Source organism: Hydractinia symbiolongicarpus, chromosome 14, assembly GCF_029227915.1.
Source record: "Hydractinia symbiolongicarpus strain clone_291-10 chromosome 14, HSymV2.1, whole genome shotgun sequence".
Lineage (NCBI taxonomy): Eukaryota > Metazoa > Cnidaria > Hydrozoa > Anthoathecata > Hydractiniidae > Hydractinia > Hydractinia symbiolongicarpus.
The window spans coordinates 12,083,918-12,100,803 of NC_079888.1; the positions used below are offsets into that span (position 1 = coordinate 12,083,918).

General features: G+C 33.2%; 2 protein-coding genes across 2 annotated transcripts; one reads left to right on the top strand and one right to left on the bottom strand.

Annotated features, from left to right (window-relative positions):
* The first annotated feature begins 1,142 nt into the window (after positions 1-1,142).
* On the top strand, positions 1,143-9,505 carry LOC130626082 (neuronal acetylcholine receptor subunit alpha-5-like). The gene is made up of 7 exons (XM_057441189.1): positions 1,143-2,922; positions 3,009-3,148; positions 3,653-3,697; positions 5,165-5,274; positions 5,568-5,712; positions 6,063-6,147; positions 8,507-9,505. The coding sequence occupies exons 1-7, from the start codon at positions 2,880-2,882 to the stop codon at positions 9,175-9,177; spliced, it is 1,239 nt and encodes a 412-aa protein (XP_057297172.1). The 5' UTR covers positions 1,143-2,879; the 3' UTR covers positions 9,178-9,505.
* A 2,329-nt stretch (positions 9,506-11,834) lies between these two features.
* LOC130625172 (uncharacterized) lies at positions 11,835-14,502 on the bottom strand. The gene is made up of 7 exons (XM_057440240.1): positions 14,352-14,502; positions 14,037-14,159; positions 13,808-13,941; positions 13,249-13,595; positions 12,576-12,952; positions 11,963-12,455; positions 11,835-11,856 (listed from the first exon to the last, which is right to left on the bottom strand). The coding sequence occupies exons 1-7, from the start codon at positions 14,500-14,502 to the stop codon at positions 11,835-11,837; spliced, it is 1,647 nt and encodes a 548-aa protein (XP_057296223.1).
* Between the last annotated feature and the right edge of the window lie 2,384 nt (positions 14,503-16,886).

A 16,886-nucleotide genomic window follows, 5' to 3' on the forward strand; every position in this document is an offset into this window, starting at 1 on the left:
GTTGTTGTTGTTGGCTTCAACTTGCTTTATATGCAATACTTTGATATGATTCTGTATAGATTTTAAAAAATAGCTAGCTAACGGGCTAGGTTAAAAAGTTCAAAGTTTCTTATACTAAAAAAACTTGATTTAAAAGCAAGGTACTTGCTTAAGTAAAATAAACATTGAATATCAAATTCTTGTTAGGTACTTTTCTGTCGTTTTTATATTCGAGTCTCCAAGATGATTTAAGATCTTGTTTTCGCCCTCAATGCTCAAATTTTTCCCCCGCTGAAAACTTGATTTTGGTGTACACTTTTTTTTATAAGAAATCAAGCAATAGTCAACATCTGAAAGTTAAATTCTGTGCTCATTTTACTAGAAAAAAAAAACTTTCTTAACAAGTTTCTTAAATTTTGACGGCGACTATAATAATTTTTCTTCAAGATAACAAGTATATTCAATGAAAACATCATTTTGACACAAGAGACTTTGATGCCTCCTTGTTTGACTTACTATTTTCAATTTTACGAAATATTTCGCACTATTTTTAAACCGGAGTTTTGTTTTCAAGTATCCTTTGGACGGCTGACATCTTGACGATCTAGCAAAACAAAGCAATCGTTCTTTTGTTGTTTGTGTTCAGATTTTAAATTTTAAATGTTTTAGGCGCATTCGAATTTTTTAAACTTTTTGTTCTATTTGTTGTGAGATTAACCTTTAGCCACAAGAACGTTCGAGATGGGACCAGGATTTTTGTTGGAGATAGAGAAAAATTCGAGATACAGAGAGGAAAATATTTTAGAGCGTACACAAATGTTTAAGAGAACAGGATTTTTTTGAGATAGAAAGAAGTTTCGATATTCACGATAAAGAGAGTTCACTGGACAAACACATTTGTACTTGGTAACGGAAAATTACATACGCAGACCGGAAATACAAAAATGCTGAGTAAATTGCACTTTTTTAACATGTAATTTAAATTATTAGTTTATATGAATTTATATAACGGGAACAGAAACTTATATAAAAATATACCATGTTTATAATTGCATTACCATATCTGTTTGTGTGAAATGAGCTACGAAACAAGGAACCACAAATCCATTACAATGTCACAAAAATATAATCCATGTTAATTAAAAAACGAATCCTCACACTGTTTGACAGCAAATTTAATTTCAATACTGTCATATCTTTAATTTTCTAATGGAGGATTTAATCTTTTTATTCTGCATTTAATTAAAAGACGTCTTACCCTATCGTTTCACATTTTATAAGTTTACAGTCTGGAAGTTTGGTGCGCGAAATCGTAAAATTTGTTAAGAGAAACGTTGATACCGTGCATACTGACAATCGTTTAGCGGTAAGTAGTTTTACTAATTTAAGGTTACGGACAAGTCATCCTTTATTAATATTGCACTTCGCTCAACGTTTGTAGATAACGTTGTGCAATAAATAGATCACAAAAAAAGTTTAAAGTACAAGTAGAAAATGTCTGGACTTTGGATACACAGTGAACGACTCTCTATAATTATAAGTCCATAGGATCAAATAATTCGTTTAATTTGTAGAGAGTTAGAATTATAGGCTCGTCTGACGTTTTATAACAGACCATTATAATAATGGAGTTGAATTACAACTGTATATAAATAAACAACATGTGCTTGATATAATGTGAACTATCCTCTAAACAATAAAGCTGTCATTTATGGAAACCTTTCAACATCTAATTTTTTTCGCCAAAATTAATTGCAAAATATCACAAACGGTTGTATTTCCTATGAAATATTAAATGTACCATTTGCCAACTGCGAGTTTAAAATTTTGGGTGATACTTTTGTATTTTTACGCCCAACTTGGAAGAATATATGCATATAGCAGGAATGTTGAAACACTTCCTACGTTCTACCTAAAAAGAGTGTTAGAAAAAAAAGGAACGTGTTTATAGTGATTAGAATTTTTAACTTATTGTAATCTACAGTGGACATGGTGTAGTGGTAGCGAATTCGAATTATTATCTTAAATCTGAAGGTCACGCTTCTGCTTCTGTCGAGGAAACGAGTTAGAACATTATTATAACCTTCTGTGGTAACGTAGTCACAGTCAGAGATAAGGAGGAACATGCTGTTTAGATGATATCCAAAAAAGCGCAGACAGAGAGTATTTGGTTTTTGTCTTTTTAGAAATCGAATAAAAACTGAGAACATAATGCAGACAATGTTTTGAACTTTCTAGTTTATCATATATTCCACCAAAATCTTTATACATTGTTCAAGTAAGCTTTAACTGTCCTTAGTTTCAAATACTAGTTATTTTTAACCTAATTTCGCCCCCTCTCCTTAACTGCCCTCTTAATATTCCCCCATTACTTGTCAAGTATACCGTTTTAGGGATTAGAAATTGGAGACTTTTAATCATTTTAGTTTGCTCCCGAGAGTCTAACAAATTTTGGTGTAATATCACGTTTGTCTTGTCTCATCGATCTAGAGGACAGACGTAACATTACACGAGAAAAAAAAACACACAAATTTTTTTTATTTCCTTAATTATCCTTATTAAGAGTTCATATTATAGCCTTTTTATGCGTTAATCAGGTTATTTTACAGATTTAAGTCGTTTGAAAGTCTTTTTATTCCAAAGTTTATGTTCCACAGATTTACCCCTTTATATTCTCAAATATATGACGACATCATCTTTAACTAACTGGCATCACCCAAATTTTAAAATTGAGAAATCGCTGCAATAAAGAATTACAACCCAGGTTGGCTTCTACAGATTATACATCAGGACAAAGGGTACAAATCAAGACAGGATGATAAAACAAAGTAGGAAATGTATGCAACATAGAATCTTTTTTGTCTTAATTTTAGGGTAAATCTTAGATTTATAACTGAAACATGCTGCTGGCTCATATTTTGATGACCACCGTTTGTATATCAGGTTGGTTGATTGGTTCTCTTGCTGTCGCCGCCGCCATCATCGTCGTTATTGTTTACTTTGTTTTTGTCGTATTCTTCTTTCTTTAGGAGTTTTATCCCTGAAATATGAAAAGCTTCTGCATACTAATCTATTAGAAGGAATTATACTTGATGTACTTCCGGAACCTAAACACGGAGAGCCTGTAAAAGTGAAGTTCGGTGTTCGAATACAAAAACTCATTAAATTGGTGAGTATATAATTGCGATGATATTTTTAATGGTAAGACAACATCACGGTTAATGTGTTCCTAAACTAAAAAACGTTAAATGTTAAATGTTAAATGTTAACTAATACAGTGTGCTAGGACTTTTTGATTGGTAAAAATCGTTAGGTAAAATTTCAACAATAACGCGTTAAAAGATTGCTTAAAAATACACGATACTTAAATGAGAACAAAGATGCTTCATTATCAATGTTGCATTGATTATACCATTTTAGAGGAAAAGTTTCGTCCTGAAATAATTTTGTGTTATCTGACACTAGCAAGTTTGTTCGGGCATTAGAATGTATTAAAAAACTCCATTTGTACAATCTTTCTTGCAAGCTATAAATTGTTATATAAAAATTGTAAGTAAATAAACTATTATTTCTTTATGAATATACTCAGTACTTCGTGTACCAATTTGGTTTTACCTGGACAAAGATGTGGCTAAAACCAAGTTGAATAAAAATGATGTTTTATGTGTTACAGGACATGAGAGAACAAGTACTTACCGTCAATGCTTTCACAATGATGGTATGTTCAAATTTCGTAAATTCCTCATATTTTTAAAATTGTTTTGTTCGCCATAGTACAATTATTATATACAAGAACACACAAGAATGTACAATAAAAAGAAAGAACCTTTGTGTGTTTTTATTGTACATTTTTGTATGTTCTTGGATATAATAATTTCTCATATTTGTTTCTATGAACTGTTAGAGGATTTTTCTGTGAGGCTTACAGCTAATCTTGTATAGTAACCTTTAAACAAATGGCACCATATTTTCTTCTTTATACGGACGAGTTCTACAAACGTCCCAGAATGTTTAAGTTTATTTTGCCTGTCGATTTGTGCAAAAGATCTTAGGAATATATACAACGCCACATCACAATGGAACTAGTCTGAAATTGCTCAGATTTGTTGAAATTTTCTGCAGATCATGTCTCAAAGGGTATTCTATTAGACTAGCCTTCAACCCATAAAACAACGGTTGACTATCGCAGATATCTTTAGATTTTCGCCCAAGATATATCTCCCTGTCATCCTTTTACAGGCGTCCTTGGTACAAAATAACAATTCGGCTACCAGTTTAAATAAAATATGCATATCATTATTGAGCTCAGTGACTAAACAGGAGGGTTCTACAATTTAGCCACCCGGTTTAATTTTTCCTCTGTAAAACAAGCACCAAGCATTAGTTATACTACCTAAATTGCAATGTCAACCTTTTGTTGCCCTAATGAATTTCTTATCTTCGATGCTTTAAAGTGTTTTCTCAATGCTGTATATATTTTATTGACATAAACTAGCTCTTATGCAGTGAAATTGTGTTATTAAAACATGCTTTTGCTGGTACAACTTTTAACTTTTATTAGAAACCTTATTTACTTAAAAAAATGATGTAACATTTCCATTTCATTATGTTTCAGTCTTGAGTTTGTGAAAAGTAATAAAAACGATTTTTAATAATTAGTCTAGCATCACCTGTTGCAAATGCTAGGCAAGCGAGGCTTAAGTTTTTATTGGTTTGCAATACGTTGATGATTAGAAATAGGCTTTGTGTATCCTAGAGTAACAAAAAAACCCCAGCTCCGTCATAACATTGGTTCCACATCTTCATAGCTGTACAGCTATCTTGTTCTTTTTTAAATTCATCTTATTTCCAAAAAAAATTTCCTATTTCTGAAGGAACAAATTGACGCCGTCAACAAAACTCCTTTTAACTGTAAAATTTATTTACCCGTTAAAAAAGCACCTGATCCAATACATTATTTTATTGAATTGTTTACGCTCCAAACATAGACGTTAAAAAAATTATGGAAGGAAAGTTTGACGGGCCAGGGACAAGTTACGACAAATGCACACAAGCATAACTACAGGATTTAAATACAAACCCGCCACCTGTGTTGATTAAACGATGCGTATTCCAAAAGTATTATGCTGCAGGCAGTTACTTAAATATTCACGCTAGATAGAAGCGACTCTCTTTTTTTACTCAGAGATGGAATGATGCACAACTTAGATGGAATAAATCCGAATATGGCAATTTAAGATACGTTACAATGGGTAGTGACAAAATTTGGACACCAGATGTTGTTGTGTACAATACGTAAGTGTATCTTTGTTTTCACGCTGCAAGGGACTGGAAATTTGTTTAAGCTTTGGAAAATTTAAGATAAAAAAAGATGTGGGAAGAAAATTTACGGTAAGAGGTTTGTTCCAGACTCAGAGTTTTCATGATGGGAAGTTTTCGTAATAAAAATAGTTCACTTTGTGTATTTGTTAAGAAAGGTAAATGCTCTTGTTTCTGTACAATAATATTTCTGCGGAGAGAAATACTCATTTGAACATCCATGAACAAGTTGTTCAGTTTTAAGTTGTGTTGTGATACACATCTTTTAGTGCAGACGAAGAAAGTAATTCACACACAGACTACTACAGAACCAAAGTTACTATTTACTCAAATGGAGACGTATTATGGATTGCACCAGTCACTTGGAAAGTATCGTGCAGCTTTGATGTCACCTGGTTTCCTATTGATCAGCAAGTACGTGAAATATTTGCTTCCATGACAACAGCGTATCTGAAAAGGAATTAGCTCTGACTGCGATATAACAATAATTAAAAAGAAAAAAATTAAACAACAAGTCGGTTCATTAGATATATCTAGCTAGGGATATGTAAACCATTGTACCAATTTCCTTGCATGTATCACTAACCAGTGACAAAAAGGGTGAAAGCATTTTTATATGCTTCAAAGTTTAATAAGTGCCAATTCAAACTCAAACTAGCAATGTTACGGATACAAAAGTCGTTACCACTACCCACAGTAACGTTAAGTCAAATGTAATGTAACAAAAACGGTTGAAAATACACACTTAAACTGCTTCTCGTTAGACTTGCAACATCACGTTTGGTTCCTGGACATATACATTCCATCAAATCGATCTCTCAGCTTGGACACAGAAAGAAGAAGTGAAAGGTAGCATGTTTTTAAAAATTAAATATTTCTCATTGATTATTAAGATTTCGGATCGGATCCGAATTCTTATTGAAGCCGGCCGATTTCCCTCCTTTTTCTTTTTTTCTTCGTCCAGGAATTTGACTAAAACGCCATCGATGCCGTTTCCGTTGCGGGGGCAACTTCTTGTAATGACGTATAATGCAACCAATCAGGTTCGAGTATTTTTTGTGACTGAAAGGACCACCAATCAGGGTTCAGACCGGCTTGCTTTGTGTTGAAAAAGAATCCCGGGGGCTGTACCCGAAATATATCTCAATTTTTGACACATTATAGTTCACACAAAATTATTTAAAAGTTATAAAAGTATTAAAAAGGTTACATTTAGGGTAAAGGGGCATTCATACGGGACCCTAGTAGGTTGTATTGTTACTTCTTTATTCTCCTCATATGTTACCCCCTTGTCATAAAAGCAGAATATGCTGTCGTAAACATAAAGTTTTTTTTCATGATGGCGTTTTCAGCGAGATGAACTAGAAGGGCATTTCTGTCATGGTAATGTTCTGATCTGATAAGCTTTTCTGAGTAAATTTGTCACATGAGTGATAGCCAGCTAGCTTCTTTATTTCCACTCACTTGAAATGTTGAGTATCATTTAACGTTGTAAAAATGTTGTAAAATATGTGGATGTACTTTGAAAGTGGCAAAATTAAGGACTTAAATAGTGAAGCTGATATTGATATGATACTGAAAATGGAATAGTATCCAACCACTTGCATGTTAGATAAGAAGAACTTTACTGAACCCTGAACAATGAAGAAGCATCTTCTGTATTCCGTTTGTTGCAAGGTGGAACATTAATTAATAACCATCTCTGAAAGTTTAATAAAGCGTTTTTCTGAGATATGGCGTACATGTCGAATACAGCAATGTGTAGTTAATTTTCAAATTACATCTCGTGCACTTTTTATCGAGTATGAAGTGCTATTTGGAATAAAGTACAACACACGTCATTGTCCTTCATTCAAAATTTAATACCAATGTTGAAATCATCTATTAGTTCAACATGCATATTCCAATACCATGGCAATGCAATAGCGATGGAAATAGCTTCATTAAAACTGAACAAGCAGACAAAGTTGTACTGTTGAATTCATTACATAGTTCAACATTCGAACACCTTGCCAATACAATTCCACTAGTCATAAACATCGATTACCAGATAAGCTCTAGTTTCATAAACCAGTGTGTACACAAAATGGTGTTGACAACTGTCAGTTCTCGTATGTTGGAATTCGGTTCGTCATGTTGCAGGAAAGAAGTGCGTTTTCAGATCATACTTCCGAACACTGATTTACCTGTACGCTGTCGTATCGTCGATGCAACTTGGAAAAAATGAACTAAAAATGAACAACCACTATAAACTCTCAGTAAATGTTTAATCGATACTAAATGGATTAACAATCAACTAGTGAATGTTTTGCGTTTCAAATGTGTCAGCTAAAGCCTACATTGTCACCCCGATGGCAAATTTTACCCTCTTAGTATCTTTTCCTCTATATGCGGGATAATTGAAAAAAGGGTTTATCAAATCTATTTACCCTCAGCATGACATATATACACTCATTATTTTGTTTCGTCGGGGAACTTTAATTCTATTATACCTTGGCCATAAATCCCAAACTACTTATATTTCAGTGATGAAACTTGGTACAATTGTGGAATGCCTTAACACAAACTTACTCCGGGTAGAAAAATAATTGTCCAAGGGATTGGAGATGGTGTCTCACATACCTATAATTTTTCCCATTTTACAATATACTTTAATTTCTCATGCGTCACCAATGCTACAACCTTAATTATTGGTATATTTGTTGAATGTGTACCATAAAATGATTCGATGTAAAAAAATGAATTTTAATCACTTTATTGAAATTAAAAATCAGGCCATTCCTGCAAGAAAATTTTAACGATATAAATAAAAAGATCTGCTTTTTCAGAAAAATGAACACCTACGCTATTTAACTTGTAGAAAATATAGACGTCATGGCAATGGATTAATATTTCGTCCAAATCTGGTCTGTATTTTATCCCTAGTACCCATATTTGTCCTAACAACTTCGTGATAACCATTTGGTGACCAATAAATATGTATATATTAAATACAACACTTTGCAGTCTTCCATTATTTTTAGCAGTTTTCAAAGTTCAAAAAATTTATTTACACATATCCAAAAATTGCAATAGCTACTTCCCGAAAAGCATAAATTTTACAATAGAGTTTTAAACTTTTTTTGTATTTGTTCTTTTAAACATAAACTTATATTCACTGTAAATCGAGTAAAACTTATTGTTATTCAGCAAAATTATCTTCTTTTAGAACATTTTATGGTTAAGAATGGTGAATGGAGAATTCTGGAAAAGAGGATTTACTATCAAAACATGACTTTTCCTTGTTGCGATGAGCCCTTCTCCGCTGTCGTTTATCAAATAGTCGTGTCTCGATTATCCCTCTACTATTTTATGTATATTTTACTTCCATTGATCTCGCTTGCGTTCCTCTTTCTGATGGTGTTTTACATACCATACGACACGGAACGAATGGGTTTCGGCGTGACCGTGCTCCTCAGTATCACAGTGTATCTTCTGGTGATATCAGAAGAACTACCGGAAAAATCGGATGATAAATCAATGCTTGGACTTTGTTTTATTATCGAATTTTATATGTTGTGTGCAGCACTAGGACTTTCTCTTTTAACTAACAATTTGTCAAGAAAGACTACAGAACCTCCTGAGCTGGTCATAGAAATATACAACAAGCTGCGTAGAAAGCCAACCGAAAAATCTAAAGAACCCGAGATGGAACTAGAGGTTTTGCATCCAAATAATACCAACCACAAAGAGTCAGAAGAGAAAAGCTTCAACGAACAATGGGTTGACATTGCGCTAACACTGGATAAATTTTTCTTGATTTCTCTCAGCGTCGTGATGTTCATAATACCTATTATTGTTTGTCTTAGTCTGGACAGTAGTGGACTTGGCACTGGATAATAAAGGAAAACTATTGTTTCGTGTCCATAGTGACATCAAAACTTACTCATCACATGTAACACGTAGGAATTGTTAGGTGTGGAATAAACGATCAGTTTAAAATCCAAATGTTTTATATTCCAATTATTCATAATTTAAGTAATACCAAATTTTACACGCAGAAGTTTTCAAAACAACCGAGACTAACATATTAAATACATAAACAATAGTATGTGCTTTTCAAATACAAAATTTACCGATATTAATAAGTTTTGAGGTTAGAAAAATTATAAAAGCTGTGCCCAACAGCTGGCCTAGTTAAGACGCACGCCTTAGTAAAGCTTGACCCGACTGTACAAAACCTATTTAGCAAAACATTGTAGGTAAATACAGCTACCATCTTGAAAATTTATATGGGGTCCAGTTCGGCTCAGGTTGGAACGGATCAAATTGGCTATTAAAAAAATATGTGCCGATCCGATCCGAGGCGTGCTGAATATTTTATGAGTTTGATTCAGCATAGCTTGCATAATAAGCCTTAACCAACTAAATTATTAGATTTTTACATGCGAAATATCTGTATTAGTCAGGTAATAAAGTTGCAGTGAAAATTATAAGTTCGCTTGTCATTTTTTTTACCGAATAAAATTGATCGTCCATTCCACCCTAAAACATTTCACTTTTCTTTAATTTGCACATTATCGCACATGCTTCACATCATATGTTGCATTATTGTATTGTTTTTCATAAAATCAAGTGGAATATCTTTTAAATCAGAATCAGAAATAACCACAGTGATTTTGTAGTTTTTTCATTTACTTGCTCATGTTTTAAAAAAAATTTTCGGTTAACGACAGGCTTTAACTTGTCGCTGTATTAGGAAGTGTTACAAAAGTAATAAAAAAGTGAAGAAAGGACATTTCACACTTTGTTACCTTATGAAAAATAGTGTTCAACAGTTGAGCGTTCTGATAGTTGGTGAAAAGTGTAAAATAGTTAGATGAAGTGCTTTAAAAATTAAACTTTGAGCATTAAAATTATATTTTTTTCGTCATCTAGAACCTACATGCTTAGCCATATAATAAATTTTAGCAATATCTCAAAATATTTGCTTACGCAATGACGTTAAATTACTTTTCTTATCAGCGTGATAAGACACGAAGGATGGACACCGTAAAATTATTTTCTTTAACTTTTGAAACTTAGAATGTTTTATACGTAAGCAAACAATGGGGTAAGCAAGGAGTCCTTTTGTAATTTGCAGCAACACGATATGCACTACCCATTTAAAATTAAGGTTTCTTTCATCACGAAAATTTACTAAAATTTGCGCTTAGTGGTTAGAGCTAGTAAATTTTACATCAACAAATGGTGATGTAAAAATTGAACATAAGAAACACATTGCATTAAGAAACATAATTTATTATAGTTGATTTATTTTTCGTGACAGAAGGAGAAACTAAGCGGAGTGTGATTTAATGAAGTGGGATGTCAGAAGAATGATTTTTTTGTTTACACGGCGGGCAAATCTGCGAATAATAATGCGCAACTTTCATAGCCGAAACAATCCAGTAAAATTTAAAAAATTTTTGTGTATAAATGTATCTCTTGATAGCCAGATAATGCTCCCCCATTGTATAAGCTCGATTATTATGGATCCTGGTTCATACTAAGACCCGTTCGACTACCCCGCAATTCTGGTAAAAAAATATGGCTCACGAAAACAGCAACTTCCGAGAGGCTTTAACAAGATGTGCACAAACTTTGTTGAGTATGGTTGACAATTTACAGCAACCACTGAATACTGGCCAAACTACAAGAAACACAACATCTAACGACAACGCTGGTGCAGAGTTTTCGCGATTATTTTGTAGTAGAATGTTAAATAACCCTTCAGCTTCTTCCACCACCAGGTTTGTGAGCGCCACCAACATCACCACAATGGCACCAGCATCGATGTCAACTACCCTAATTGATACTATATCAAAATACCAGAAACGTATCCAAACAGAGGAAAACTATTATCTGAAAATTGAAAGAAATAATACTTACAGGGAAAGTCTTACGTGTTATAAATGTGTCCTTGCCAGAAAGGTTTTACTAACTGACAGTTTTTTTGTTGATTTTAAAAATGAAGATGGCATAGATGCAGGTGCAATTAAAATAGAATTTTTTGTGAAATTTTTCGAAAGTGTCGTTACAGAGTTATTTGAGCAAATTGGTGTGTATTCGGTCCCAAAGAGATCTGCCGGCAACCTTGTTTTGTTTAAAATAGTTGGTGATGCCATTGCACAGAGTATTTTACTAGAAGGACCATCATTTTCTGCTTTGCACTCATATTGTATGCTGTAATGTGTGGAAAAAGTGAAGAAGATGTCAACACCTTCCTCACTGCTGATATAATTCCCCTTAGTGCTGCAACAGGGAATTTGTTGCAATTTATAAATAAAATTAAAGAATGCACAAGTGACCTAGAAATCAATGATGTGTTTGTTATGGAAGAAGAAGAAGAAGAAGAAGAAGAAGAGGAAGAAGAAGAAGAAGAAGAAGAAGAAGAAGAAGAAAAAAAAAATTTATTCTACAGTAATAGCATACATAAGGTAAAAGGCAAATAAATATCAAATTTACGAAGAAAATTAGGCTATCACTGTAAGGAGACCAGCATTATTAGCCTACGGCTATGAAAAGATGCTGGCCACCCTTAATATACAAAAACAAAACAACAAAACAAAACAAACAAACAAAAACATATGCAAAACGGAGTAACATATTAAAAGAAAACAAATGATGACAAACTCAGCAGTACAATGAGAAAAAGAACTGGATCAGAGAAGAAGTTAGTTTAGGAGAGGTGAGAGACACTAGTTGAGTTGAAGGAAAGGCGTTTTGTACAAAATTCCATGAATAAATGGACTGACTTCGAATAGAGTTCAAGCCGAAGGATTTAGTTAACACAGTGGGGGGATTTATCAAACCAAGAATAGATCCACGAGTCCGGAAAGAGTGGGAAAAGTCAACTTTGTAAGTATCAAGAAGTGCCTCTGGGAGTTTTCCGTGATATAAATTGTACAGAAAAATTAAATTTTTCAAGTGAACCAAATCAGCAAATTTTAAAATATTAAGAATAGAGAAAAGATGGGTAGAAGTCATTCTGCATTGCGCAAAAGAAATTACTCTAACTGCACAACGTTGTAAACAGTAAATACGATCAATATAGTGATGACCAGGTTGGCCCCAAATTGCATTGCAGTAACGAAGATGGCTACCAAAGATAGCATGGTACACAGTTTTCTGTTCCACTTTGTGGAAAAAGGTGTCAGAGTTTAGCTATAGCTTCATTAGCCCTCTTGAGTTTAACCGCAATCGCATTGATCTGAGATTTCCAGTTGATATCAGAATCTAAGAGAATACCAAGGTACTTAATGCAGTTACTGGGGAAGAGTTTCTTGCCGTTATGAATAATTTGAAGTTATAGTTTGTTGGTTTAAGCTTGTGCTTAAACAGGATATATTCAGTTTTACTTGCATTTAGAGAGATTTTGTTGGCGTTGAGCCATTGGATAAGAAATTTTAGATCCATTATGATTCTTTTAGAAAGATATTTTAAAGACTTATCAAAACATATTAGGTTGGTATCATCAGCAAAGTGATGAACCATGGAAAATTTTATGGCACAATTTAAATCATTTATATAAATAAGAAAGAGAAGAGGGCCTAAAACAGATCCTTGTGGTACACCATGTCTAACAAGTTTGTACTCAAATTCAGTTCCATTAATTGACACAAATTGTTGTCTGCTAGATAAATATAAGAACAAAACAGATTAAGAGGAGTTTATCTGATACCATAATGAAAAAGTTTTTTCAGGAGAATTTCGTGACTAACAGTGTCAAAGGCCTTCTGGAGATCAACAAAAACACCACAAGCAAATTGGCCATTATCAAGGGCATCCATTATTTTTTGGCATATATTTTGAAGGATCTTTACCCTTTATAAGGGATTTATAAAGGCGATCACGTTGCTGGATAGACTTAATGATACCTTTAGTGATCCAAGGATTGGAATCACGCTTTTTTGACGCTTTGTCAATAACCTTGTGGGCACATGCTGATCAAGAAGGCCATCCACCCTGTTGATGAATTTATCAAAGGAGAGATTTACATCATCAGATTCAATTTCAAGGGCTTGTTCCCAATTAGTGTCAATAATTTCGAGGATAAAATTTTCATTATCAAATTTTTTCCAATCTCTGACAATGGCATTATTCTCAGGTGGGCAGATTACAGCTTTCTTTTGGAAGATTAAAAACTGAGGCAAGTGGTCAGAGATTGCAGTACAAATATTACCAGACATGTTGTCAAAGTTAGATGTATTAGAGAAAATGTATGGATTGTGTGATGACGTCATCCGTCGTTTCTTACATCGTGTTTCTTGATATACCTGAAAATTTTTCGCACAAAGTCTTTCACAATATTTTTAATTTTCTCATATATGGTTCTCAATGTTTATTCTCTTAAATTTTTCAATATCCGCGAATTTTTATTTCTCTCCGTTTAAATCTTACTTCGAAAATTTTATTTTTGTTATTTTTGTTTTACACAGGTCTCTCATTGATAACAGTAACATTTACATATATCTTGTATATATTATACTGACGTAGATAAACCTGTATAAAGATGAATAATAATAATAATAATAATAATGTTATCTATAAGGGTGCTGGAGGAATTAGTTATTCTAGTAGGAAGAATTATACGAGGAAGCAAGGAGAAAGAGGATGTTGTATCTAAGAAATTTTGCAACAGATTTATCAAGGTTACAATTAAATAAGTTGATGTTAAATTCCCCTAAAAGAATCAACATTTTCCTTTCTTTGGATACAGTTTCTAATTAAAGGGGACAAATATAGTGTATTGAATTCATCCACTGACATGCTATGATGTCTGTGGATGCACCCAACAACTACATTCCCCCCTTGGTTTGAGATATCTCCACAAAAACTAACTGTAAAAAAAAGGTTTCAACAGTTTATTTGGAACAAGATATGGGATTCTTTTGTCAATATTAGAAGGGGCATCGTCATGTAGTAAAGGAAAAATTTTAGGGCGACATTCGATACAGTGCTAATCATCAGGGGAATTTTGTAGGGAGATATAATCACTATTAGCAAGACCATTACATTAAAACCATACATACAACCATACAACCATATTACAGCCATTACATTACAACCATTAGCAAGGCCATTACAACGAATATGGATCCATTTGTTACAATAATCACATTGCACAACTTTGTGATTAGAACTTACATAATTGCCACAAATACCACAAGGGTACTGTGGCATTTATAGGCTATAGGAGCTTATAATATAAAATAATACTATAAAAATCAAGAGAAAACTAAAAAAACTAAAAACAACAACAAAACAAAATAAAACAAACGAGCAGAGTAATAACACAAACAATCTGTCTAGAAATTTAACACTAGTGTCTTTTAGTTAGGGTAAGAGACACAGACTAACTTTCTAGAAAGTTGTAAACACAAAGTGGTATAGCTAGCTAAACCACATGATTATACACTTGGGATAGATCATAATGTACAATAATAGAAAAAAAAAGAAAAAAAAAGTAAGACCATAGAAATTTATATCGCAAAGCGAACAAAAAGATTCACATACTGAGACACAAGAGCAAGGTACGCCATTGTTGATGATGAGGCTAAGGAACTTGTTGGAATTCAAAACGGCAAAAATGCACCAAGTAGTCAATAAAACTAGGAAAAAGGCGCGAAAAAAAAGGTGCGAAAAAGGGAGCGTGTCACGGGTTTATACAATTACCAAAATATCACTTACAAATTATCAATATCTACTTCCTTGAATAAGTTTTTGAGATCTTGGATGTGAGTTATTGGAGTAATATCTCCAAATTCAGTAACTTTAATCCGAACTGTCCCATTACTTATGCCATAGTTTTTTGCACTTGTTCCAGATATTTTTATATTAGGAACACAGCCTTTCTTTGATGTATATTTTAGCACCAGCATTTAGATCAAAAACTCTGCCATCTATATTCTTTAATTTGGACCTGTTGTATAGTGTTTCCAAGCAATCTTTTCTTCGGAAAAATTTTACTATAACCCTGTCACGTTTCTTTAGGCGGTGACAGGCCTCAATATTATCTGGAGTTATGTCGACGTCTATTTTTTTAAAAATTTGACATACTTTTTCCTCAATGTAATCGTCACCAACCCATTCATCAATTCTAGTAACTTCGACACATTCACGTCGACTGTACTGTTCATTACTAAAACATCGCCGTTCCAGTGTCGTAATTCTTGTAGCCAGTGCTTCATTGACTGAACGTGATTCTATTTTTACGAACTTTTTTTTTAGGTCTGCTGAAATGACATCTAAACTGCTGTCAAATTTCTCTTGAAGTTTGAGCATAAATGCTATGATTTCATCCTTCGTCATTCTATTAAGTGTTGCTCTATTTAAAGCCATTGTGGTTTAGTATTAAAAATTAAAAGTAGAAAATAAAAATAAATAAAAGTAAAAATCAGATTGAAAAAAAAGCCACCATTGTGTTTTCAACTTATTCAGCCAACTCGGAACATACGTCCGAACGCTTCCGTGGCTGAGCTGAATGAATGGTCCTGAATGAAGAAGGTCCTGCATTTGAACAATTAGTTAACAGTTCACAGTGGGATGCTAGCTTACCAGTCACTATGCATAACAGGGAAACCTTAATATATATGTTAACTTTTGAGGAGTTAAAGCGTTAGAGGCAACTTAAAGTCATACATGAAGGCTTAAAATACCTGAACTTAATGGACATAGTTAAAAGAAACTTTAACATAATCAAATCATCATTTGTTTCTGAAGATAAACCACTCACATTTAATGATTTAGAATTTGAATATTCCGAATTATCAAATGAGAGAGAACGAAATACATTATCATGGTTTAAATTTACGGTCGAAAATATGAGTTCTAAGCACTTGGAAATGCTATTGAAATTTGCAACATCATATAATAATATTCTTAAATTTCGAGCCCTGAAAATTCATGTTACCTGCATGGAAGAAAATGAAGGTGTCTATCCAAAGTCATCTGCTGCACTGACACAATTCGTTTACCTATAGTGCAATTCCAAAGAAGAATTCAAGTTCAACACAATTTCTGCTCTACAGTTTGAATGTGAGGGATTTTTGAACCTTAAGTTATATATATAAATTAGGATAATATTTTTTAGCACCATTGTTAAATTTTTTTGCTTTAATTCTACTGATAAAACAAATATCGTCGAATATTAAAATAAGTGGTCATGCCAAAATCTTGGCAGTCTTCCAATGGATTGAATCTGTTTCTCAAGTCTGTTATCTGTTCAGGTGTTAATATCGTTGAAGCTTCAGGAACATCTACTCTAGCCACGTCATTATTGTCAAGTATGGGACCATCCCAGTCAATCCCATAGAAATCATAGTCATCCTGTAGAAAAGTCAAGCATTTTTTTACATTTCTAAGATAGTAGTCTATATTTTGAGAACAACTTATTTGTTATTTTGTTTGTTGTTAAGGTTGCTATGTTGTTTGCTACTTTAATTGGAGAAACTTTCGCGAGAGAAACTTTCGCGAATTCGCGAGTTTTCGCTATTTTCGCGAAAGTTTATCTCGCGAAAATGTGCTAGTTTCTTCATTCGCGAAACTTTATCTCGCGAAAGTTTTCG